A 27,304-nucleotide genomic window follows, 5' to 3' on the forward strand; every position below is an offset into this window, starting at 1 on the left:
GACTTATCCAAGGTGCAGTGAAGAGTTGTAATTTCCATTCTCTAGATTCACTTTATGTCTGCCATGAGTTTAGCAGATCTCCAGGCTCCTATTTGGCTACTTGGATCAACATTGTGTGCCCAGTCTCTGGTACACATAAATATCATCAATGGTATTTATCTTGCACTTGCACTGCCTAGCACAGATCAAACATCTGGTTTGAGGAAGAACTGGCATATTGATGGGCAAATCTTGTGACCTTTTCAGGTGGTTCTTGGGTTATCACAGCTACCTTCTCTTTACCCTGTACATGGGCAAGTGCACAGTTCTCCCAGTCACCATTGTACCTGTGTGAGACTCACCAAGACTACTGAGTAGGAATAGTTTTGAAAACTTGGTTTGAAGCTTGTCTTTGAAAATTTGGTTCCCACAAGATCAGGGAGACAAGAAGGAGCTGAAACAACCCTTGGAGCAGCTGGCTCTGACCACAGCTACTGAGGACTTCACTCTCTCCAGTATGGTTACACTGCTTTGACTGACCAAACACCAGATGGGCTGACTGGGGTCGTGAGCAAAGGCAGTCACTTGATGAGGTACTGCATAACAGTGAGAATAAGGAAAGATGCTTCTGGATTTAATGCTTAAAGTGGAAATATGTCTGTTGGTTTGTGTGGAATTTGAATTATGACTTAGTGAGTAACACAAACTAAGGTTTTGTGTCACAGCTGTTATATCTGTTGATGAGAGCAGCTTGTAAGGAGGTCAGCAGAAATCAGTGTTAAGGCTTATCTCTCAATTAATGTTCTGAATGCTGGCATTAAAAGTAGTCTTTTAGTTGGACAATACATAACCTCTCGAAAAATACTGACAGAGAAAGTTCAGTGACACCTTTTCACTGACATTTATACTTCCAGAACAGTGAAGAGAAGAAGATAAGGAGGGCAGCAGTCTACAGAAAGGAGAAAAGGCCATAAAAAAGGGAACATACACTGGAGAATATGTCACTTAATGAACAGTTGGAGACTGAAGTAAAATGTGATATTCAGGCAGAAGGTGAGCTTGAAGCCAAGACTCCAGGGAATATTTCAGAGCCCTCAGGAACTGAGGCAATGATCCTTGTGGTGCAGTTTCAGAACAAGACAAATCAGAGTTTGATAAATACATGGTATTTACCTGCTGACATGCCCAGCAAAGTCTGCTGGGGGCATCAAAGCAAGCAGCAGAATGGGATTACTTATACTCAGAATTAATCTGGGGAGGAAACACTAGAGGTGTCTAATTTAAAAGTGTGTGTGCTTCAAAGGAGTGCAAGAAAGGTGAAACTACCTTGGCGGTTCAGGTTTCCAAAATTCCCGCAAAGCACTCTGTGAAGATCACTGCTATTATTGAACTATGTTATTATCCCACTTGTTCATGGAGTTTGCAAACTGAAATTAAAAGAAAGGTGCAGGATTATGGTGTGTTTTAGAATTTCTCACATTTGTCATGTCTCCTTTCTGAAAACATAGAAAGGAAACTTCTGGGTCACCAAATATAATTCCTGGGTCCTGCAGGCAATCATGTTACCCAAAGGATTAATCTCCTATCAAACTCCTTGAACATATAATGGCCATCTTTACTAATGTTAATGAGAACTGCTACTCATAATTTGCATTTACACACTACTTAAGGATCTTGAAGTGTTCTTTCATATAATATGCTCATTTTTATTACAGGCATATTGAATTTAAATGACTTGCCTAGGGTCTCACAGCAAGCCAACAGCAGAATGACTCTTAGTGCTCCTGGTGCTTTGCATTAAATCCTGGACATTAACAGCTCCCTTCATAAAGGGAGCTTTGTAGCTGTAGATCACCTCCTGGTGCTGGTGAATCAAACCTTTTCTGATAGCGCAAACAAATCAATAAATTACTTGAACCTGTGTAATGCTTCCCAGTGTCTGCAAACCCTGACTTCCTTTGAACTTAGAAAATTGACACGAGTCTGAGTAATGCTAAGATAGCCTTTGGCCTGTGACCAACTATCAAACTTTGATGCGCTAAGTATGCATCTCTGATCTATATTTTCTATATGAATACAGCAGTAATCTCTACATTTGTTCCAGGAAAACGTCAAAGCTTTCAGTATCTGTTGGGCTGTTGGAGGCACATGTGAAAACAAAAAACAAAACAAAAAACCCCAGGTCCTCAAATCAAACCAATCAACCAACCAACCAAAAAAAAAAAAAAATCACCCCCAATAGTAAACCTATAATAAACAAAAATCCTTAACTTTTCCAGTGGCAGAATTGCTCTGACACTGGCACATTCCTTATCATTGGTATCTCCTCTGAATGGCATGGTCCTCATCAAAAATTATCTCTGAAAGGAAGAAATGGAGCATCCCTTTATATATGGGCTCCTCTCTGTAAAGAAAGATGCAGTACCACAGAATGACCTGAGTTTTCTGCCTGTGACAATATTATTGTTGGCTCTAGCAAAGTGAGATGTTGGTATTTCCCCTTACATTTTGCACTCTCCTCTATGCCTCCTATGGAATGGGCTGCAAATTGTACCCAATGGTTTCAGGATACTATTTCCAAGCTTTTGCCTGTGGCTCTTTCTATGGGAAAAGAGTTCTTTTGTGGCATGACACTTGCTGTAACACCAGAGCAACCATCTGGTAGACCAACAACAGCTACAGCAATACCAATCCCCCTCATCGAAAGAGTTCCTCCAACGCGGTGGCAGCTACCCAGGAGCTCTCACCTGTGGCAAATGGTGACATTTACTCCTGCTGGGAATGTGGCTGGGCAGACGAATGTTAAAGAGGGCCTGCAAGGCCGCCTGCGCCGCTTGACCCTTGGCCAGCTTCTTGCTACGTCCTGAGCCTTCAAACGTTCTCCCGTCCACTCGCACGGCCATCACGAAGCTCTTGATGTGCTGCTTCTCCACCGTCTCCGAGAGGCAGACGTAGCGCAGCCCCGAGCGCAGCTCATTGAGCAGCACCACCGGGTTCTTCTCGCTCTCCGCTTTGGCCGCGCGGTGCTTGCCCGGCTTGGCGTGGCCCATGAGGTCCAGCGTGTGGCACAGCAAGCGCCCGTGGCGGTAGGCGGTGGAGAGCAGCTCGTTGTTGACGGGGTTGTAGACCGAGAAGTCCTCGCTGTGCGTGGATGGTTCGAACTCCTTGAACAGAGTGTCTGGGAAGTCAGCCTGGTCGGAAGTGAAGTCCGTGGATGGGCTGATGCAGTTTCCCATGGCGAAGTGGGCTTGGCAGGCGTTGGGGAACTGGACGAATGACTTCAGAGCTAGCTCTGCGGCGCGCATTTTGGCTTTCTTTTTTGTGGGGCCTGTGCCTTCAAATGTGAGTCCATTTACTTCCACAGCAACGGCAAAGACTGGAGCATGCACTGGACCTGTCTGGGAAACCATTTTATATTGTAATCCTGGTTTAAGTTCGTGTAGCTGAACCAGAGCGTTCTTTGGCGTCACTGACCACGAAACTTTCTTCCAGATAAGCTGGAGTTTGCAGAAATGGCCATTATTACCTTCCTCTAAGGGTCTTTTTCTCTTACTGCTAGGTGTTCCCCCTCTTGCCCTGTCAGTAGATGCTATTGGATGATCCTCCAGGTTGCCAATGTTTCGATTTTCCTTTACTTCTGCACTGCTGGTACCTGTCAGTAAAGAAAGAAAACAGCTCACATTACAATTGTCATCATAGTAGCTGACATTATGCCTAGGGCTGTCAGAATAGCCAAAAAAGAAGAAAAAAAAAGATAGAATTCATTCCTCAGCCCTTTTGAGGCATTTTCCTGAAATATCTGCATAATGGTTGGTTTGTTATTTCTAGCACAAGTTCTGCGCTACACAGCATGTTCTGAATATTTACTTATCCCCAAAGGTCTGCTTCTATTAGTCATTAGCCTTGTGTTTTAAAAAAAGATTACATCACTCAAAGACGAAGCATAACGGATGCCATGTGACTTAAATGAACTGCTCGATAATTACTTGTAAAATATGAATAGTTTGCAAAATTCCCTTAGGATGACAATTGTTCTATAATCCATGTGGGCGAATGCTTATGAACACATTATTAGAAATCAGAAATGACTCACAAACAGAAAAATGGGCCAATGCATTTAATAATCTATTTGCAACAAATACATTGACCGTATCTGCTCACACCATAGCCTCTTATGTTGTCAACATCATGAATCCAGACTAGGAAATGATCTGACAGACCTTCACAGCACTTGAAACAATAATTTGGTCTGGACTCAGATCCCGGTTTAGTAAGTGAGTGCTTTTCTGTCAAATTCAATTGCAGATACTCTTAGTTTCTGCATCAGCAATAACTAATATTGAAAAAATTGTAGATAAGTGCAAATGAGACCAGGAGAAGCCAGAGCATCATGATGGGAGCAATTACTGATGTAAAGGATGATCTGTGTCAAAGAAAAGCAATGGGAGATAATGACTGCCAGGAGTGCCAGGAAGGGAATGAAACGACAGTGGGGAGCTATGGAGGGAGCACTCCCTTGTTGAGCCAATGAATCCCCCACTGCTCTGGACCCTGCTCAGGCAATATCCGTGCTGCAAGGCAGTGCTCTATGCCACAGCAGAGGCAAGGCTGAGAATGGAGATTCATCTCACTGATGTCCTGAATGAGACACATGATGTGCTGCTGTCTAAATAATAGTCCTATAAAATATGTGTCATTTCTGATGAGTCTGTTTAAATGTATTGCATCTCTGATACATCCTCCAGTCCCCCTGTGCCTTCCTTGGGGCAGAGACAAGCACAGGAAGTAAATATGATTGTAACCAACCTACAAGGCAACCCATCCCAGGAGTGATGCACCTGATCCCTTTCTAAGCAGAGCACTGTATGGCTACCTGCTTTACCCCAAACAGCACTGAGCATGGAGCCTTTCCCAGGGTTTGGTTTATTATTGTCGGATGTGATCATGCCACATGCACAGGCTGTGCCAGTCCCATACACAGGGAAGGTCCTTGTGATCCTTAGAGGACAGAGAATGGTCCTCCCACTTTCTGTGGGGCCATGGACATGTTTGGATTTTTCTCTACCCTGATATAGAGCTTGGCTGCGAGGATCTAAGGGGAGAGCTGCTGGCTAAGCTTTGAGAAGATTCTGCTGGAGTCTTTGCTGCACTCCAGTATTAGGCTGGACTGAAAGTTGCACAGGAGCCTGCAAAGGATTATGTGGAACCAACCATCATGATTAAAAACCTCATTTATATCTTAACAAGTTACAATTGTATTAAATATCAAAAGACTTTTCCCCATCAGAGCATTAAGTCTGCCCTCATGCAAGCTGTTCCACAGAAAGAGGGTCACTGCTTAGACATGGGCAATAATCATGGCTCAAATGCCATGTGTGGAGACCCATTTGCAGAACTGAGTCTTTATGATCCCTCTCCTGAAAACCCTGCAGCACACACTGAGCTTCCAGCCTGGGTCTGTGTCTCACCAAAGTTATCTGCAGAGCTCTCTTCTGCAGTGCTTTGCTGAGGCAGAACATGAACTGACAAATTAAGGTCTTATTGACTAGTTAATTTTTAGCTTCTGAAGCTAAGGGGACAGAATGAAGACAGGTGAGGAAGGAAAGGAAAGCAGAAGACATACATAATAGAAAAAGAAAAGTTTCATCACACGGTATTCAGCTGTATAAAATATGACATCTTTAAACCAACCACTCTGGAAATAAAACATTTAAAAGATCATGATAACTAATGCATGTGTGTTGTTAATGTGCTGTTTTCTCATTGAGTTTGCAACTCTATTTATTTATAGAGACTCTGATCTGAGGAGAAAGGGGATATCAGCTTTAACTTCCTCTATCCAGCTGGGCAGTGGCTCTGGACATTTTCCATCATGACCTTTTCGCATGTTTTCACCTCACTCAGAAGATATCTCTGTAGTTACATGTGTTTTTTAAAGTAAAGGCAAAATATTTTGATGCAGACATATTTTTTAGCAGGAAACAGGTTGGTTCTGTATTTCACACCTCTTCTCTCATCTTAACCTAATAGGTTTTTACAGAGCCAATTATGGCATATAATGACACTGTAGTCAGGAAGCATGAAAAGAAACATAGCTCTTGCTTCACACAATATTCAGCTTTGAAAAGAATTTGTATTGATTATGCACCACTGAATAGGAAAACTCAAAAGGTTATTTGTGTTTATAATTCATATTTTTTCATTCCATCTGGTTTGTCTTTCATGGTCAGAGAGCTGCAGATTTGTGAACGTGAATGTGTGACCTTAACATCTTACCTTAAGCACCCTCAATAAAACAGTGGTCAACTAAAACCTTGGCAACATAAAATAAACATTACTTGTTTGTCTAAAATTGTGCCTATGAAATTGTCTAGTCAATGTTTTGGCCAACAGAGAGTTTGCCTTGATGTAGTTAAAAAAAATGCAGAGATGCAAGTGTAAAACTTCCAGAGATCAGGCACAAAGGATATGTGGACAAAGTTAAGCATGCACGACGGTGACATGCCTGTATTTATGGTGTGTTTTGACCTCGTCACAGCGAGGGAAATCTGTTCAAATATCCTTACAGCCAACCAGATTTTAGAGCACCTGGTCCTGAAACACCAGGAAACAGCTCAGCTCTTCCCAGATCTCAGTAGCAGCTGCAGCATCCAAAAGTCCTCATGGCCTGTAAATCAGAGCCTGTGAATCAGTGAGTGCCTCAGAAAGTCTATGAGCCTGATGGACTTGTGTGATCCCTGGCAGCTGCCAGGAAATGGGAAATTACTTTATACTTTCAGGTATCTTTGAAATAGGAAGTCTTTGAAATGTGTCTTTTATGAGACCTCTGTGTAGCAGACACAAGATTACCTCTCTAATGGTGGCACATGTACTTCTATTGTGAAAATCAGACAAAGCAGGCAAATGACACCAAACTACACAAGATAAATACTGTAAGCAGCTCTAATAGAACAATCACAAGCAATTTTAGAAATGAAGAGCACTAAAAGGAAAGGGGTAAGTTGGAGGATACACACTGGGAAAATGCAAAACTGTGGATCATTTTCAGTCTTGTCATTTCTCATAATGTCTTTGTTCTTGACTTTCCCAAATACATTCTTTACATTTGGGGGAAAAAAGGGAAGATAATAAATTATGGTTCTCCCATGATGAAAGGTTGGAGAATAATAACATTGTAAGGGGATGGAGTTAAAAAGAAAGGAGGAAGAAAAATATAATAGTTTTTTGGCAGTAATTTCTAATTTCTTGTGTAAGATTTCAAAAAATGTCCCACAGGTTTCTACTGTAGTATCTCCTCAGGTAGCTTTATTCACTGATTTTTGCAGATTCACAAGCAACAGGAGACATTGTGATCTTGTATTTACTTCAGTAATTGAATGGGAGGAAATAAAGCAGTTAGTGAAATATATTTATTCACGCACTATTCCTCAGTCTTCTGACTGCTCTTTCATGTTTTTTCTCCTTTTGGTCATTATACACAGTAGAGTTAACCTAGAGAGTTTGCTTCATCAAGAGCATTTCAGAACCATAATGCATCACTAATAATGACACTGACTATGTCTCTGGGTCTTAAGGGCTCTGCAGAGCTAACCATCCGATACTCCACGCTACATTTGAAGAGATAATATTGTGCCTGTTGAAGGTTATTCTGCTGCCAAGCCAACTTCTAGGGAGGATGAGAAAGGAGAGGTGGTATGTGGCATCTTCATTTTCACTGGCATCTTTACTATTGAATTCCAATGGGCACTATATTATTGAAAAGCTGTGCTAGTAAAAGAAAGAATTTGCATTATCTGAATTATGGCTAATTCTTGATTCAACTAATAGCTCTGAGACAGGCAGTTACAGTCTTTAGAAATCTTTAGTAAACACTGGATTGCTTATGTAGAATACATTTTTGCTGTTCTCTATCACATTGACTGCAGATATTAGAAGGAGTGACTTTCATAATTCCCGGAATACTTGAAAATGAAAAATCTTAAGTCAGGAGCAATAGGTATGAACCCAGGAGCCAGAGCTATGGTACCTTTGTCCAAGGTCCAATTGCATTATATCAAATGCAATGTAGAGCAGTCTCCCCTTGCAAGCAATATGGCATTTTCATACACTCATTGATTCCACAATGAAGAATTGGGAACACTTCTGCTGGGATTTTTTGGTTGACCTTCTTGACTTGGGAGCAATAAACTTAAAGCTAACAACAGAAATCACTCTTTCCTCTCTTACGTGAAAACACACATATGTATTTTTAAAACTTCATGTAAAAAGTCTAGGTAAGCCATGATTTCTCTGCTGCTGTTGAACACTCCCTGGCACCTCATAGGGTTCAAGCTGTTAAAACCTGGGTCCTTAGATTTCAGTGGTGTGTAACACCACACTGCAGAGAGAAGCATTACCAGTGCAAAAAAGTACAGGATTTTGCTTAAAGTAAAGATGAAAAATTTGTGAAAGGTGATTGCCATTGTTTTTAGCTGTTCCAGAATGAACATACTCTACTTTGCCCACCTAACTATCTGAACTAACTGTGAAATCCATGTCTGTCTAGCAAGATCTTACCAATGAGGGAAATTATTCAAATGATCTAATGACCTGACTTAGATGATACTGAAATTCTGATGCTCTCTGTCCAAGTTAGCAAAGAACTGCATGCTGCAGAAAATGTTGGCAGCCCATGGCAGAGACAGACCTAAGGCAAATCAGTCAATGCTCAATCAGGATCAGTACATTTTAGGCATGGAGAAATCCAAATGATAGCAATAGACACTGTTTTCAAAACAAAAATAAGGGAATTGTTTTGGTGAGAGACTGCTTGGAGCTCTGCCTCCGGAAATGGGATATTCACTGTTTTCTTAGAGACAGGGTTGCTGCTGCTATTTCTCACTCTGTGGAAACAAAAGCTCTGGGGCCTCGTGCTGCCTGAAGAGGAATTTGACCAACATGCTCATAACTGAACATACTTCAATACATTGAATCTGAATCTGGAATGTGTCCTGCAAGACTGCTGCAGTGGTTGATATCAGCGTGTGGGGACCATCAGCTCCCTCAGCAGACACTGGGGAGCTGTGTGCTGCCCTGAGCCTGTGCCTGTGGCAGCACTCCACAGTGAGATCCCTATGAATCATGCGCTCCTGCTAGAGGTACAACCTGGATTCAAAAGTATCTGTGGCTGGTGATAATGTGCCTTGATCCCATGGCAAAATGTGGACAGCACAGTTAAAGATCAGGGACAGGCATAGGCTTGTAACATCATGAAAGGCAGGCAGGTAGGCAGTGAACACGGAATGATTGCTCACTGTTTCTCACAATCCCAGCACTAGAGACAGCAGGCTTAAAGCAATAAAAGGGTGAACTTTTTGACAACACTCTAAATCACTCCTTGTTCCTGGCTGTTGTTGAGATCAGAAGTATCAGTGGGCTCCGGAGAGGACTAGACAGTTCTGTTGATGTCTAAGAAATATGATGATTCAGGTGCAAGCTCTAGCAGAGCAAACGTTTTCCTAGGTGCTAGAAAGATATACAAAGGTGATGATCCTCAATTGAGTGTCCTTTTTCTCAAAGCATCACTAACAAATGCTGAAGACCATGTACAGAGCTAGTCTTCCTCTTTCTAATCCTCTGCGACATTTCTTAAATTCTTAGGTAAAACTGCCTTTTGGGGATGAATAGGGTGGTCCTTTCCTTGCATGTTCAAGACTAGGCCTTCATCAGAGACAGATGATTAGTTTACCCACAATTCCATTCCAAAGGTACATTGTGCCTTTGATAGGTTATTCTAGTATTAGTTCATTGATCATAAACCACAAAAATCATGTCTGTATGCTAATAACCAGCTGTTGAAAATGCAGGTGTAGTTAAACTGCATGGCTCCCTTTGTAAAGAAGGCCTAAGGGAATGTGAAACACGATTTGTATCCATTTCAGCTGGTGGAACTCTGCCCATTGATACAGCACAGTCGGGGAAGCAGCGCTCTCACAGGATGCTCAGTGAGCAGAAAACTACAGGGATAAGCAACCTACTTCTCTACCTTGCCAGCATTCTCCTGGGCTCCTGTTAAATTGTTAACACAGAAGGTTTTTCCACTTGTTCAGGGCAAATAACTGAAGCGCTTTAAAATGCGGAATTACTCCAGAGGTATATGTGTGCTATAGGCTTTAGTGGGATTTAGACCACTATACTGCAAGTGAACACAGAAATATGATTTTAAATTAATTCATATTATTTAAAGATTCTAATAGTAACACCTCAAATGTGTTCTGTGTACCAAGAAATAAATAGCTGCCTTTTCACTGGAGCATATGTTTGACCGAAGGGAGGACTGGGTAGGGTGACCCTGAAAACAGTGACATTTGCTGTTTCTCTTTCAGAAAACATAGCTTACCCTGTCCATGTGAGCTGTTTTACAGCCCACACAGGCATGAAGCTGTCTTGGTGTTACAGCAGCAAAAGAAAATGGTGTTACAGTGTTTGGCTTGTACAAACTTCCTACATTACCTAAAAATAACTAAGTAGCACATTTGGGAACTATTACGCAGGAGGTGCCTGCACAAGCTCATCGTGTGCATAATATGTTTCCTCTGTGTGTGTGTGTATACTTCTCATATGTCTTCCTGAAAACGTAGCCTTCCTGGGAGCAATTTTGAAGGGTTTTCAGGATTTTTTTTTGCCTTTGCTAAGATCTGTAATAGCCTGCCTTCGCTGTGCAGCAGAATAGTGTGATGTCCATGTGATGCTCAGCAGCAGAAAATAGCAGGCTGTGCTTCTTCACTCCTCCAGCAGCTCTTCCCCTTGGTGATGCACCATGAACAAAACAAGGCAGATCAGCAACAACAAGGGAAAAACACCCAATTCCTCCCACTAAGTGGCTCTAACAGGGCAATATGGCAGCACATGTCTGCCTGGTAAAGGAATCCATCTGGTAGGTGATACTAAAACATTGCTCATTTGGTTCAGAAAGCTTCTCTCCCTTTTTATTTAAAGATTCAAGTTGTGTTACAATAAGCAGGGCTGGGTAACACACAATAATTGCTTCTAGGTGACAAATGGGAAGGCTTACTGAGGGTTATTAATTCCTAACTGCCACTTCTTGGTGTTTGGAAGAGTTCTCAAGTCCTTCAAACCCAGCAGAACTTTCATCCAGCTCTAAAGTCATGAGCTCTGGCAGTTGGTTGAGGTGTAAGGGCCCAAGAGAATACTAATTAGCCAAGAGTGGTTAATTTTTAGGTTATAACTGGTTTATTTAAGCCTGGTTAATCAATTCTCAATTTGATGGCTCTGTGCAGGGCCAGGAATTGGACTTGATGATCCTTGTGGATCCCTCCTAATTCCCTTCTGTGATTTCACATGAGGACTGGGCTAATGGTCTGCCAAAAAACAATTGTTAAAAGGCTGCAAAACCACCTCCTTTCCTCAATTGCTCCTCCACTGTAGAGATTTTATATTTGAACTTTATTATTCATCTATAGAGAAAAGAGACTGCTTACTTAAATTGTCTTCATCCTCCATGGTGGTTGGGCCAGGACTCAGGTACTTGAAGGGTGCTATGAAGGTTGACAGTATGCTTAGCTTCTCTAGAAGAAAACAGAAGAAAAGATACATATAAAGTCAGTACTCAATCAATGCGTTCACATCTACTTCACACTTTTTCTCAGGTCAAAACATCTTGGCAAGTCTCTCTCTTTTTTCTTTTTCTTTTTTTTTTTTTTTTGTGTTTTCTGACACTGATATCTTCTCTGTTGTGACCAGTGACAGAACCCAAGGAAATGGCCTGAAGTTGTGTCAGGGGAGGTGTAGGTTGGATATTAGAGAAAGGTTCTTCACCCAGAGGGTGGTTGGGCACTGGAACAGCTCCCCAGGGCAGTGGTCACAGCAACAGGCCTGACAGAGCTCAGGAAGCATTTGAACAATGCTCTCAGACACATGCTGTGGCTCCCTTCCAAGTCAGCACAGTCTGTGATTCTGTGACTCTACAGTCCCACCAAAATAAAGTGAACCTCGATGCGTTTATTACAGCTGGGACATACAAACACCAAATACACATTCCTCCTGGTTTCTGCCCGCTTGTTCTTTGTCTGTGCTTCCCAGCAGTGGTGCCCAAGCACTGCAGAGTGGGTGATGCTTGAACTGGTCCAGCTGGGAATGGGAGAGGTAGTCAGTCAAGGGAGAAGGGACATGAGAACTGCTCTAATGGATGAGACCATCTACTTCACTTGTTTCCTCTCCCTAATGGAGACTGAACCAGAAATCTTAGAGAAAGCTCAATGATGGATGGTACAAAAGACTACTGTGGCTTGTAATTCTATCAGTTTTTGATATGATTTTTGGCAAACCCTTATGGTGTGCCCAGGAGGCTATTGTTCACGCAATAAGAACACTATTTGACATCCCTCTTGTGCCCATTCTTATTAAGTGCAGCTGCTTTTAACTGCAGTTTCTGCTTATCCTGCAGACAGTGGAGGGCAGAGACATTTGCTTCCAGTGCCCTGATCAGACTCTGCAATAGAGGCCAGGGCAGATTCAGCAAAATGAGAACTGATACTGACTTATACTTCGTCAATATTTGGCATAGGATTTATCTATAGGGAAAAGCTGGAGCTAACGCAAACACTAGAAATGGATATATATTTAAGTGTTTTATTTCCTTTGTTAACTGGTTTATTTAACTGGACATTTATTTTTTTTAGGCTGAATTCCTCCTGACACACTATGAGGATTTTATTGAGGACCAATGATAACAGAGTGTCCACTTGACAGAAGAAACAGAAACACACCTTACAAAGGTGATCCACGGCTTTGAAGAACTTTGTTTCTTTCCTAAAGTACTTTTCTGCTTAGAAAGCCTCAGCTATGGCTGAGGAAATAGATGGCTGAGGCTCACCTCAGGTAGAAATGCTCTGAATCCTGTACATTGTGAACAATGCTGGCCTCTCACCCTGTGGCAGAAGCATCAAAACCAGACCAAGAATGTATTCTTTCAAGTGACATAGAAATAAATATTTCCATGGGAAATTTATTTATCATTCAGAAAATATTTCTCTGAATTTCCTTAAACCACCTGTCTGCTAAACTACCACTGATCTAGGAGGTATTCCAGCTGAAGAGCTCCTAAACTTTTTCAGCAGCACATCTGTTATCTTTTTGGCCTGGTTCTTCCTACATTTGCAAACAGTCCTTGCTCTTGTTAAAGACTGTTATCAGAACCCATCAAAAATGACTTCATACATTTACCCTTAGCTGGATAACATTACAGCTCAACTCTATTACAGGAATTCACTGTAAAAGCTGACTGCTCTTTGTTAAGTAAATACAATAAGAAGAATAAAAGATTGCCTGAAGAAAACCTTTTTCCGTCCAGAAACCTTTCAGCCCAGACTAATATATAATTAGAGCACAAATTAGCCTCCTTCAATTGCAATTTCATTAAGGGATTGCAGCGATGTCAGGAACCAAAAGAATGAAGCTATTTTTGAATGCTATAGCCAGAAGATTTTCCTAAGTGGATCCTTTGACACTTTTTTGCTGAGGCATTGCTCACTGAGAAATGTGCTGTCTCTGTAGGACATCTCACTGCGTGTGAGACTGTTGGGTTGTGATCATGATAAAGGCTGGTGCTCACTCTTGACTTTCTCAACTGGTTTCTTTGATTGAACAGAAGAGAGCGTAGGTTTTTGGGACCTAATCCAAAGGCTGCATTTGGTAAGGGAAATGCTTCAGTTGATAGACATAGGATCAGGGCAGCCCTTGGCAGCCCTTGGCTGTAGCACCAACAGTGAGTGTTGTGCCTGGATACTGAGATCCTGAAGTGTGGGTACTCCACCTGTGCCTGGATGCTGGCAGCTGTCAGACCTTCAGGAGGAACCCTCAAGACCCTGATGTCACACACAAACCTTAATCTTCCTTGTTCAGAAAATATTCTCACTTCTCACAGAGAGTTAGCCCATTAATCAAGCAATAAGGAAGTGCTTTCTTGCTGCAGCAGAAGAAATTAGAAGCATTAGCCACTTGCTGCAGTGGCTAATGCTTACTCCTGCCACCAATCAAAAAGCAAACCCATTTAGTTTTATACCATACTTTTGTTAGTAAAAGAATATTTTATGATTTAGTTTAGTGGAGTTGATAGGTAAAATTTACAATGTGGATATAAAATTTATCAATTTCATTTTCATTTTGTCTTAAGGCACCCTTTAGCCATCTTAAGCTTTTATCAGTACTGTCTTCCACCTGTCCCAAAGCCCTTGCTGGTGACTTCACTTGTGTGGCAGAGAAACAGAATATAAAATTTGCTGCATGCTTAGAGCAGGAATGGATGGGTTTGTGTCAACCAAACTCAGGCAGGTCCTAATAACAGGATATACTTCTATCAATACCAATGACAGAAATTATAATTCAATATTTCAATCTATTGGCTAAGCAAAGGAAGATTTGTGAGTGTCTGGAAGGAGGAGGAGGGCAGGGTTTTGAGTAAGCTCTGTAAAAAGAGAAAAGCTGTAGTATACACAGTGCACAGATGAATTATTGAGCCTATGAAGGAGAAGATAATTGACAGAATAATTAAATGAAGGTGTTTACAGAGAAATAATCTGGTTAGTTTAAAAGTATTGGTATTATTGTGCACTTCCATCTTTTGCACATTATTGACTATTGCTGTACAGACCATGAGGCACTACTTCAGCTTTATTACCAATGGTGAAATTCAGTGTCAATTGTCAAGATCAGGAGAGTTGTGTATTCACACTTTATGGTCCCTGTGTAGGTCAATGACGATCATAATTAGCCTTGTTTTAAGCAGTTGGATGAAATCTTATGAATAAGAATAAAGGGCAAGGTGAGATTTGAAAAAAATCATAGAGAGAAATACCACTAAGGCCTCCTTTTCTCACTCTCTTTTTCTTCCATGATTTTTTTTTCCAAAAAAGAAGCAATGACAGGTAGCCCAAAATTAGAGCAGCTATTTTTACTTTATAATTGTAAATGTTCTCTGTGTTTGTCTGAGGAAGTTATTTTTCAAGGCTAGAAGACAGGGTTTAAGAGAAAAAAAAAGATATTTCAACAACTCTTTCCTGCAGAAATGCAGAATATATAACCCTATGTTTATGAGAAGCAATACATGAAGGTATTATTGCTGGCATTACAATTGTACCAAAAGCCTCTGATGCCATGAAGAAGAGATTTCATAAAGGCCTACATGGACACAAAGAAAGCTTTATTTACAATGGAAATTGAGAGACAAAGAGCAGGTACGGTGGAATTTATCTCTAGCCACCCTGGAACGCTATTGCAAGATGATAGCATCATATTTTATAGTGCATTCACTATAAAAAGAGTCTTCCAAGTGGAAATCTGCTCCAGTACTCTAAGCATAAAAATCATAATTTCTTCCGAAGAGAAGCCTATTGTAGGAACAAACCTCACTCTTCTGTTTTGGGATGGAAAAAGACTTCAGTTCACTCTTCCAAGGATATATTTTCCAGCAACAGCAAATAGTTAACATATAATCATGAACAATGTTTTTACAGTAGCCATATACGTAATTTAAACAAATAAAAAACCCCATGGATCAAGATATGTTTTGCATGAAATACAGAAAATGGTTTAGTACAAATGATTCAGCAAAGCCTGGCATATAAGGCAAGCAAGTTTCCTCTAAAACCTGTTCTTTTTGTGAAGTTGCTCTTGCCCTGGGGATGCAGTCAGAAGGCTGGTCACAGGTCCTGTAAATACACTTTTATTGTGAAGAAAGAATGCACATATACAGCTATAAACACATTCGTGCCCTTCATACCTATCAGTATTTGAAGGGCACCAGACAATACTGCTTGATCATCAACTCTACGGAAGTTCTTTCACTCTCAATCACCAGAATAAAAGCAACAGGAACAGCAGGAGCTCAACACTTTTAAAAATCAGCCCTTATACATGTTGGACAAATTGTTTAGCTTTGAGAAGAGCAGACTGAGTGGGGTCATAACAGCAGCCTGCAAGCAGATAAAAAGCTGCTGCATGGAAGAAAGGAGCAAACTGTGTTCCATGTGCATTAACACAACCAGGAGTAATGGACTTAAATTGCACCAAGGAAAATTCACTTTAGACATTAAAAACGCCTTCCTGACAGTAAGGATAGTGCAGTGCTGGAATAGTTTGTCTGGTGGGGAGGTGCTGAAGGGGAGACAGCTGGAATCTGCAGGGGCTTGCACTTGTCCTTGGGTCCATCCCTGATACTCTCCCATCTCTGCAGACTCCAGGGGAAAAACCTGCCCTAGCCATGAGATCCTGCAGCAGGTTCTAGCTCAAACTTGGAAAAGCAAGTAGTGTTTGCTAATATTTGCTATCTCTGAGCAGAAGTTCGTGGCACACTCTTTTGCTTGGTAGCTAATGAGCACCATTAATAATTGTTTTTTAAAAATGCAACTTCCGAATGCAAGAAGGATTAGACAGATGGATACCAGTGGTTTGCCAGATCAGCGTTAACAATGTTTTACTGAATTAGTTTCATTCTCATACTCAAATTTATTGACATAAGCTACTTTACTTGTCAGAGGTTTCTTCAATAGTATTCTTTTAAAAACACAATGCAGACATTATAAACCAGTCCTAAGTAATTAATTTGGTTTGTGGAGTCTGAAATTACTCAGGAAGGGACAAATATGATGCAATAGTGTAAACTCAGCTGCAAAGCCTCTTGAAAAAAGCCTTATTTTTTATTTCTCTAAAGCAGTATTTACAGCTACTTGAATAGTTGCATTTCACAGTTGTGCTTTGACTTGATTTATTTTAAAAGGGCGGGGGGGGATACAGGGAGAAAGAGAGCCTGCACATCAGGAGGTGACTCTTTATCTTCCTTCTCATATCTTAGTCAGTTCAGGCTTGGGCTGACAGTGACTGACAGGATGAAGAGATTCTTTACGCAAAAGAAAAATACGGCAAATTTGTGGGGAAAATAATAACGTCTTTAAACCACAGCACTTACTGGGAAGACTCACAGCCCTCTAAATTATGGCTTGTAGAGCCACCATGCTGCATCATTCAGTGTAAGCAGCCAGTTTCTAGGTAGGGATTTACTTGCATGGTGTCAGAATCAGCCCTTACAGCTGAGCTCGAGAAGCAGCTGTTGAATCATAAGTTCCTGAGTGTGCAGGGCCCAGCAGCATTGAACAAGTGCTTCTTGCTTCACAGGTAAGTAGGAAGGCCCTGTGTGATGGTCTTTGATACCCACACTGACAAAGCTGCACTGGATCCCTTTAAATTATCACCTCAGCTCCACTGGGGCTGGGAGGGTCTCTGTCCATCCCCTCCAGCCATGTTTAAGTTGGAAGTGTGGCTGCCCTAAACCCCTCCACAGGGATGATGTTTCCATAGACACAGCAGCAGCTTTGGCACAGCTTTGTGCCTGCTGCAGGAGCTCCAGTTTCATGCCTTGCATGGGATAAGTTCAAGCCTGCATATATTTGCAAGGGGCTAATTACACATTCCCATTCCTGTTTGGTTTGTTTTGTTCTCTCAGTCCTACACTGTGAGGTCTTAAAGTGGAGCTTTGCTGACATCATGGACCCTTGAGAGCCATCATTCAATACAACTGGAACAGCACTCCTGGCTGAGAAGTCCAAGGGGGAAAAAGAGCATTTGAACTGGAGAATATGAAAGAGTTAAAATATGTGGAACTTTTCCTGTCTGCAGCTGTGCTGCTTGGCACCCCTGAGAGTGTGGCCTTTGAGGTGGATGGTTACTAAAGGTCTGCTTTTTATAATTGGTTTTCAATCCAAGGCATTTGCATGATATCCCACCCTGGCTTATGTGGGAAATGTTAAGGAAAGCTTTCCTTGGAGGTAGCAGAGAAATATGCAGAGAGAAAAACCTTCTGGTTGAATATGATTTTTGTCTGGAACATTTTTCTTAAAAAGCAGGGACTAAAGGGACTATTGAAATTAAGGAATTTAGGTTTTTAAAAGAAAAAAATATATTCAACATTACTTTTTTTGTTCTCTGCTTCCACAATGACCTGAAATGAAGATGTAAAATATCAGAGGACATTGTTTTTAGTCTGATAACTAAAGGGAAGACAAAACCAGGGAACATTTTGGTAGTCAGTCTTTCAGGAAAATGTTTTCAGCTGCATGAAGCAGGTTGTGCCTTGAGTTAGAAGTCAGAGGTGTGAACCTGGAGCCATTAAATCTTCCCCTGAAACAGGGCAACAAGCTGTTCAGTATGATACAGAGCCCAGGCACAGGAGCACCTGCTTCTGTGCCTTGCCTGCAAGTTGAACATGGCCTGCCAAGTGCAGGGGTCTTCTCTAAATAGATCTACTTGCTGCCTGTATAATTTTTTTATGTAGTTCCTGGAGCAGAGAATATATTTTTGCTCTATTCTTGTTCAGTGCTTAGCAAAATGGGATCTGTGTCCAAGATGAGAGCTCTGAAATGCAATTATATTAAGTAGCAATAACAGTTTATGGTATTATGATACTGCAGAGAACATTGAATGTGAAACATTGGTTAGCTCAGGGGCCTGGCAGCTGGACTAATCCTCTGTGCATCCTGTCCCAGCTGTCTGCTGACCCAGAACTGCTATCCTTGGAAAGCTTTTGGGGAAGCTGTGTGAAATACTTTACCAGTGCCAATCCAACACCTGACCGGCAGTGGCAGGTCCATGCCCTGTGCTCTGCCCCCTCTGCAGCCCTGCATGCCACCAGTGCCTTCACACACTGCTGCACTCATTTGCTCTGAGGCCAAAGTAACTTCTGGCTTATCTCTTAGGAAGCAGAAAGGACCAGCAAAAACCCTGTGCTTGGGATTTGTATGGATTCATTCAATATGGTCTGAGATATGGGAATGTGTTTAATTGATCACATCATGCACTAGGACATAATTTCTTTCTACAGTGACATGTCCTGCAGCTCCTCTGCATTTCTGGAATGGAGATAGTGGGGTTTAGCTGCAGATTCATCACATGAATTCAAATAAGCATTTGCATAGACAAATCTCAGGGGCTGTATCTCTGTGCCCTGTAACAGCCCACTCCAAGCTCCTTCACCATGAAAGACGTCTGTGGAATGAAACATGTTGCATTGTGAAATATTAGTTTCTTATTACTTCCAGTAAAGAGCAAAGTAAGTAAAACCACAAGGTGGTTGATGGATTTTTTATAAGAAAGGCAATGTATATGTGTTTTGTTCTCTGTGAGATTCTTTGGAAATCAATTTGAAATCTAGTTCAGCCTTGTAAAATTAGATCTAAAACTATTTAATTTTGTTACAAGTGTGTTTCTCTCTCCTGATGCCTTGCTTGAGGACACATAGAGATAAAAACTCTTGAGTTATTATCAGTTTATGTGCATCTGTCTGCCTGTGGAGTGTACTAGATTATGTATTTCTAAGTGATCTGGCAGTGGCTTGGAGAATGGCAGTTTAAAATCCACATCTTATCAAGCTTCTTATGCTATTTGAACATTCATTTTGGAAATTTTTTTTTTTTTTGCATTCTATAAACTGTGACAGGCTTTTATTTTCCCTTTCTTTAAAAATATCCCTATATTTTGGTATGTCATCCCTTTAGAAAACAGGAGAAGCACAGAGAAATTAATAGCATGAAACCCACCAGTTCTCCACGTGTGCTGAATAGAGATGCAATGGAGACCACAAAATAGCCAGTGGCTTTATCAAGCATACAATAAATCAGTGTGATAAACTATGACTATTTGATTGTATGCCAAACAAACAAGTATTATCAAACAGTATTATCAAAGAGCAAGAGTCTCCAGTCATATGGGTAACCAGTTTGGCCAGTATCAAGGGGAATGGGTTAGTTTCCTGTGTCTACATTCAAGTCTGTACAGCTTAAGGAGGCTTTGCTAAGCTGGAACAGAAACCCATACGAAAATTCTTGATTTGGGTTAAGAGAGGTTTGCTTATTACTAATTTAAACCTGTCAACTAAATTATGATTATGTGAAACATGAGTGGCCTAAGCCAAAGTAAGAGAACCACAGTTAGTAAAGGTATTTAGAAGGATGCCTGGAGTCAGTGGAGCTGAGGGCTGGGCAGTACAGCAGCTACCTTTGCAGGAAATACTACAGACTGTGGCTCAGGACTGTGCATGCAGAAGGACAAGGAGGATACAAAACTTCGTGCTGCACTACCTGATTTTGAAAGGTTTTGCCACCTTCTGAAACCAGCAGTCCATTCAGGGACATAAATTCTAAGGTGAGGCTGAGCTGTTAAAGCCAAATTTCAGTTTTCCAAACTCTGTCTCCAAGTTCAGCCATCATCTGCTGTAAGAAAGGCTGAAAAACCCCAGGAGGGGCTGATCTCATCAGCATGGACATGTACAAATAAATGCCTGCTAAGTGCAATAAATCCCTCCCAGCAGGTTCCTATTGATTTTACCTGGGACCTGGACTATTGATTTAGGGTAAAAGACTAACCTGTAGATGTCCAAAGTTAGGAGCCATGATTTCTACCCTACCTTCCCAGGAAATCCTGACCTGTGTTCTGGTGGGTGTTACCTGGATGACAAGGTGAGTGGGTGTCGCTGTTGAGCAGCTAGCAGAGTAATGAAGGCACCAGTTCTCAGTGGCAAGAAGGAATGACCTTTATTGTTTTGATTTCCTCATATATATAAAGTTTTCAAAAGTCACCCAGATTGGTCAGTCAGAAGCCTTCCCCCAGGCCTGATTGGCCAGGCCTGCACTGCCCAAGTTCTGGAACACTGTTCCAATAGCATCCAAACTTTATCTTTATTTATAAAACACAAGAAAATTCTCATGGGAAAAGCCTGTGTTAGCCACAAGTGGGGATCAGATCCTTCTTCCCTGAGCAATGCAGCCCCAGCAAGAAGGCTCTGCTGTTGACACATTTTCTTGATATTTTGAGTCCTTGATCTACACATAGGTTTGGGTAATGAACTGAATGGTGTGTTACTGAAAGAGGGATCAAAACTCTTTCATGCTCACAGAGCTCCCACTGAAGGCACTGAGAGAACTGTAAACACAATAAGTTACTACATGGAGAAACTAAAGATATTTGTACAGGTGCAATATAGATGAACAGCTAAGTATTCATTTTATACTTTTTAAGATGATAGCTTCACTGTAAAGTGGGTCACTTAACATGGGCATAGCAATGTGCTTCACCTTAACACAAACAGCTCTTTTAGTTCTTTAAAAGTTTCACTTGTTGATCTGCAGTTAAGCCCAGAAATGCAGATGCAGATAGAGCTGTTGATCTCCTTTCCAAAACTATGGGACTGATGTGAAGCAGCCCCAGCCGAGTGCAGACACTGCCTGGGAGCACTCCTGTGTGAGCTGTAACCCCCTCCTTCCCAAAAGGAATACCTGCTTAAACATTAGGAAGTGAAAGGCCTGCATCAGAAAGCTCCACTTGACAATTAGTGGTGAAAGGTTTTTTAAAATCTCTTCTCTGTTCATCTACTGCAAGCAGCCAAGCATGACCTCTCCCTCTAGCACTTACTTCCACAATAATAATAGTAATAATAATAATAATAATAATAATAATAATAATAATGCATATTTAACCTGATTCCTGCCCTGATTTTTCCTTGGTACATGAGGCAATGTTGTCCTTGTGTTAACTAATCTGTCTGGAGGCAGAAAGTTAAAGGCATTACTGTTACAATTTAGGGAAATATAAGATGTAAGAGGGCTGAGACTTGGAGAGCTTTCTCAGAAAAGATGCTACTGAGAGAAGTCAAGTCTGCTAATTGAGCCAATTATTTAGGTATTTAGTAATTTAAATTCTCGTTTGGCCCCTTGGGTGCTGAGACAGAGTTAGGGGCTGTCCTGGGTCTGTCCTGGGTGTTGCTGGCATTACAGTGCATTTGACTACAAAGCAACTCCTCCAGTTTCACCTGTTAAGGCATGAGCCTTCAATATTTATTAAACTTTCCATCACAGCTTGTAGAGAGTCTTAAAGTCTCAGGTTCATCACTGCTACTTTGTTAGTATTTTCTTTTTTGCCTTTTTAGTCTTTATTCAATCCTAGCACAAACGGCTTCAAATATTTTCCTCAATTAAGAGCAGTGACAATGGAAAAGTTTGCTAAGGCTTTACAAAGGAGACCAAGTTTTCAGAGTGATGCAAAGGGAACTTGACACCTGACTCCCATCAACAATAATAATAGGGGTTATGCATCTAACTCTTTCTGCATTGTGCTGACATTGTACCCTTGAATGTTAGTACAGTCCAATAATTCTCCAAAGATGAGGCAGCTAATTTTCTCTGCCATTGCTGCTTTGCTGGCATTTTTATGGCATTCCCAGAAGTACTACCTGTCAGAGTTAGTACTTCCAAGGATGGCATTGCTTTGGGGTGATTGAGGATTGATATAATTAAAGAGAAGGCAGTCTAGTGCTTGCCCATGGGTATTTTATATTAAGCATTTCATTGCACAGCTACGAGTGATGATTTAAATGATGACAAAGTTGGGCTGCTCTGTATGGGCAACAGTGATTCAAACCATGAATTCAGGGATGTGAGTCCTCTATTTTATGCTGAAAATTCTGAGAATGCTGCAGAAACAGAGCTTTCTAGGAAAACTGCAACCTTCTCATGAGCCATTTCACTAAAGATTGTGTCCCTGCCCATGGCTGGGGGTTTGGAAACAAGATGACCTTTAAAGTCCCTTCCAACCCAAACCATCATACGAATAATGCCACTGAAAACTTGCAGGAACTTGCCACAGGAAGGGATAGTCCCAGTCACAGCTAGGGACAAGTAAGATTATTATTTGGCAATAACTTGGAAAGGAACAGGAAAAAGAAAATATAACATTACATCATAAAGTAAATACCCTGGTGCAGTTATTGTTGTCTTAAATGGGATTATCTGATTAAATCTACACATGCTTTTGTACATATTCACATCTGGAGCAGACACTGTAGGCTTTCTTTAGCAGTCCGTGAAGACATAACAAATACAGCCTATGACATTAAAGAGCATTAATTTCATTCTAAGGTAAGTATGTGTTAGTCCTGCTCTGTAACTTGAACATGTTAAAAACCATGTGAAATATCAGACATGTTATTATCTCAGTGTTTACCCCTAATAAAAGGATGAAGTGTTAAAATCCAGCAGGAAGGCTGCTCTTTAACACTGCAGACAGAGTTTGCTAAGGACACTCTGGGAATATAAACCAGCTCTTTGTGCAGAAAGAAGAGGAATCTTTTCTTCTCTTCCCTGCTATAATGTCCATAAACTCCAATTACATTTATAACATTGCATTAAATTAAATATGTTATTTTACGCAAGCACTTAAAAAGTCTACTAAGTATCCAATAACAGTTTTCTTTATTCCCTTGTTAGCAGCTGCCATGGCAGCAGGACTCGCACAAGAATGAAAGTGATTTAGTGCATTGATTTGCAGTTGGCACGGCCCTCTGTTCCCAAACAGAACTGATTAGCTTAGCAGGAAAGTGCCATTTACTTTTTATCGTGTTTCTTTTCTGCTCATCTCCCTTCAGTGGCGCCCAAGAGGAACAGAAGAGCTGCAACCTCCTGAGCAGGTTGCTTACTTTCTTCAAATCCAAATTCTGCAATTCTAAGGACTAATTTGTCTGGATAGTGCTGTAGCATCAATACAGATGCCAGGGTTACTGCTTTGGTGTACTGGAAACAGGTCCCTGTGAGCTCTTTCAGGCTGTTTGTACACAAAATTAACCCTGACTGTGAGAGTCCCCTATGTGTCCAAAAGTGCCATCTAAACCAGGATTTTAGGGTTTTTCTCACCATTTCCTGCTAAAGCTAATAGGACAGTAAGGCACAATGTCTAGCTGGGAAGGTTTCTCTTGAGTATCTCACTTTTGCTTCATAAACTGACCGCAGGGCTTGTCTTCTAATACATAACATTTGAAAGACTCTGTACACACTTGTGCACCTCTGATCTTCCATGTATTGAAGCTGCTGGGGAAACTCTTGTTTCACCAGCTAAAAGCAAAGATTTTCTGCAGTGCAGAACGACCAGCAGCTGCTGTAAAACAGTGGGAGTCATTGAATTAGCAATTATTTCCCCTTGAAGACCAATTCATGGCAAAAGTTCAGTTTGCTTTGGATAAGCCTCCATCATTTCAGGGGTCAGATCCTCAGCTGGAGTGAGTACCTGTGGCTTTACTGAACTCCATGAACATACACGGAGTCATGCCAGCTGAGGTCAGCGGAATAACACTATTTCAAACCAGTTAAGGTTCTGATCCCATAAACTTGTCATGACTATTCAGTCTCATTAGTCCTTTCCAGCTCTCTCTCAAACTTGTCAAAAATTCAGCAATGTCAAAGCTTCTTAGGGGTGTCAGACATTTCCAAGTCTGTTTCTACTAAGAAATAATAAGGAAAAGAACCGAAAAGGAAAGGATGGGAGGCTGAAAACCATGGTTCAGAGTTATTTCTGGAAACAAAGATTAAAAGATGAAGAGGGGAGAGAGAATTTCCTACTTTCTATCTGAAATTCACTCAATAATATTAATCCTTTTGGACTCCTTACAGTTAGCAGAGATGAAGAGGCTAATCTCTGTCTCTTCTACACTGGAGGCTCCATTAGTTCTACTAAATAGCTGGTGCAGCACCAGAGAAAGAAGTACATACGCATTTACCTTCCTTCTCCTTTGATCTCAGCAAGAGATTATAAAACAGCTCCTATATTCTGTTCTTTCATTTTAAAATGCAAAGCAATCTGTAACTTTCTTCCCTCTGGCACAGGAAATCCTGGTGAGGAGAGGAGCCCTTTACTAGAAAATGTATAGCTCACACTTTTCAAATGTATCTAACTCCATTAGTCATGTGAATTCAGTCTCTTTTATTCCCTCGTATGAGCCATCTTTCCTCCTTCTGCAACAACAAAGAAAATCCTCTTTTCTGGTAAAGCAGGAGTTATTTGAACTTCACTGACTCAAAAGACTGCAGCATCTGCCATAGCTAATGAACTCCTGGCAAACCAGGGGTTTGTTGATAGGGCAACATTACCACGGCCCTCTCCTAAACCTAAACCATCAGGAAACAAAAGCTACCTCTTTGCAGGACTTAGAGTACTGCAGATGTGGGTGTACTCACTGTCAGCAAAACCTTTTGGTGCTATTTAACATTTGTTCTGCCACTGGTGGCAAATTTTAATAATCATGAGTTGAATTTTAGGATAAAATGACTCATGGCTTAAACTCCATTGATTGCAAAGGGATGAGCCTGGCTCAGATATAGAAGTAAACATTTGGTCAGATAAAACCAACGTCATACATCTGGTCATCTGCAGCTCTCTCACACTTGCATCTGTGAATGTCCTCCTTGGCTAGATTCTGGGTTTTCTTCCTGTGAAAACTCAGACACAAGGTGACAGAAGAAGGGAAAATACTGGCACCAGTGTAGACAAAACATCGTGTCAGAACGTGGCTGAGGCTTATTCCTGCAGTTGTATGGCATAGAAATATAGATAGATGCAAAAGGTTGTGGCCTCCAAAATGGATCCTGCAACCCTGTAGCAGAGCCTAAAATAATTATTTAGGTTTGGAGAGCATCTAGCATCAGATACCTCAAAAAGGGACACTCGGGTGACAGACAGCCTTCTTACCGTGGTTTTCATGAAAGTAGTCAGTAATAAACACTGAAGATTAGAGTATATCCAGAATCTATCCCCCTTCAGGGCTTGGGGAACTTGCTTGTGGTTTCTGGGAGGAAGCTCTTCTGTTTGGGAATTTTTCCTGAGGACTGATGTCCAAGCCTTGTCTTTCAGCCTGGGGGGAAGTGGGAGCAAGGATCACAGTCTTTTACAACAGGCTAGCTGGGGGTGACAGTGACGGTCGACCTTTGTACCCAGGAGACAGAGTTAGTGCATTTATCCAGAGCAGGGCTGTGTTGGGGCTGGAGACAAACACTGCTGGGGCTGGGACTGACAGCCCTGGAAAGGCAGGATGGGAGGAGCCCTTCAGTGCCCTGAGGGACCACACAGCACACTGTGAACACAACCTGGCTACCTGCCATGCACATCCACTTCTGTCTATATTGTGATGCTGTTCTACACACATTTCAGCTTTTAAATTAGACTAGTGAGTTTTCAATATAGGAAAAAATAATAACAAATATTTAACAGTAATCCTTATATGAGAAGCCCTGATGGGCCAGCCTGAGCCCTCATGTCCTGCAGGTGGATGGTGCTTTGTTGTGCTGCATATTATGCTGTGCATACATACACTGCTAGGCCAGGGTAGCAAAACAATACTTGTAACCTCAGTCTTCACTCTTAGAAATAGGCTGTGCTCTGATCTGTTCAGTTTTGTAGTATTGTTCAAATGTGGAATCCAGGGCAGAGGGATATATTTGGAGTTATGGGGTTCACTTCTGTAGTGCCATGGCTAAAGACCAAGATATTGCAGCCATACATATTAACTTTTCAAAGGCATTTGACTGTCCAAGACTATTCAGAATGTCCAGGAGCATTTGTGCTAAGAAAATTGAAGCACTTTGGCCTTGGCTGAGCTTCAACAGATAGATTTGCTTCATATTTGTTAACAAAAGCAACCACGATAGAGAGAGGGAGAAAGAAAAGGTGACAATTTGTCTCCAGAAGTAGCCACACAGTAAATCTCCAGTGAAGAGTTTTATGGGAAAAACTCCATTTCTGCTATGCTGCTTCCAGACCTTATAGATGGTTATCAGGACAAAGGTAATTATCTAATACTGCCTATTTAAATATAAACAATGCAATCATTCATTTCCTTGGCCCTGAGTGACAAAACTTCAGAGTGCAATGTGACCTCTGCCACTTCCACAAATCACTTACTAGCAAGAAATGGACTTCTTCAATTAAAAAAGAAGTGGAGAAAAGAAATCCATATCTTCCCTCCCCAAAGGGACAACAAGATCATAAAGTCATGCTCCATATGGCCCTGACACTATCAGGGGTTTAGGTGGTAGATTGAGGTCTGTGTCATTGATATGTGTAGACCTCAAGATCTGTCTAGCTCATGTCTACTGCAGAGAGAGTAATTTGTATCTAATTTGTTCAGTAGCTTTTCTGTTTGTCTCAGACTTTGATTTTTCCAAATATACTTGTCAGCAGACTTTGCTCAAATGCACTTTGCAAACATATTTTAGCCTATGCAAACTATTTGTTTTGACTGTTCACTACTCATGCTGTGTAACCAGCCACCTAAGGCAAACTGCAGTTTGCCACTGCTTTTGCAGATGACTGATCCCTGAAGTGCCCTGAACTCCTTTGCAAATCTCTACTGTAATCTGTCTCCAGTCACCCAATAAGGTCACCAAAAGCTATTTTTTAGTCACATAAAAAGTGCCACTATCTGTTGTCTCTTAACAGTGTTCTGACAGAAATGAAAACA

General features: G+C 41.3%; 1 protein-coding gene across 1 annotated transcript in view; it reads right to left on the reverse strand.

The window, feature by feature from the left end:
* The window catches only part of ADARB2 (adenosine deaminase RNA specific B2 (inactive)), a 301,734-nt gene that overhangs the window by 94,980 nt on the left and 179,450 nt on the right, over window positions 1-27,304 (reverse strand). Inside the window, exons 2-3 of the mRNA XM_085050330.1 lie at window positions 11,460-11,546; window positions 2,727-3,631 (exon numbers count right to left, since the gene is read on the reverse strand). Of these exons, the coding sequence (XP_084906456.1) occupies window positions 2,727-3,631; window positions 11,460-11,546 (992 nt within the window). The remainder of the gene's footprint in view (window positions 1-2,726; window positions 3,632-11,459; window positions 11,547-27,304) is intronic.

Source organism: Lichenostomus cassidix, chromosome 2, assembly GCF_008360975.1.
Source record: "Lichenostomus cassidix isolate B80296 chromosome 2, HeHo_3.0, whole genome shotgun sequence".
Taxonomy (NCBI): Eukaryota; Metazoa; Chordata; class Aves; order Passeriformes; family Meliphagidae; genus Lichenostomus; species Lichenostomus cassidix.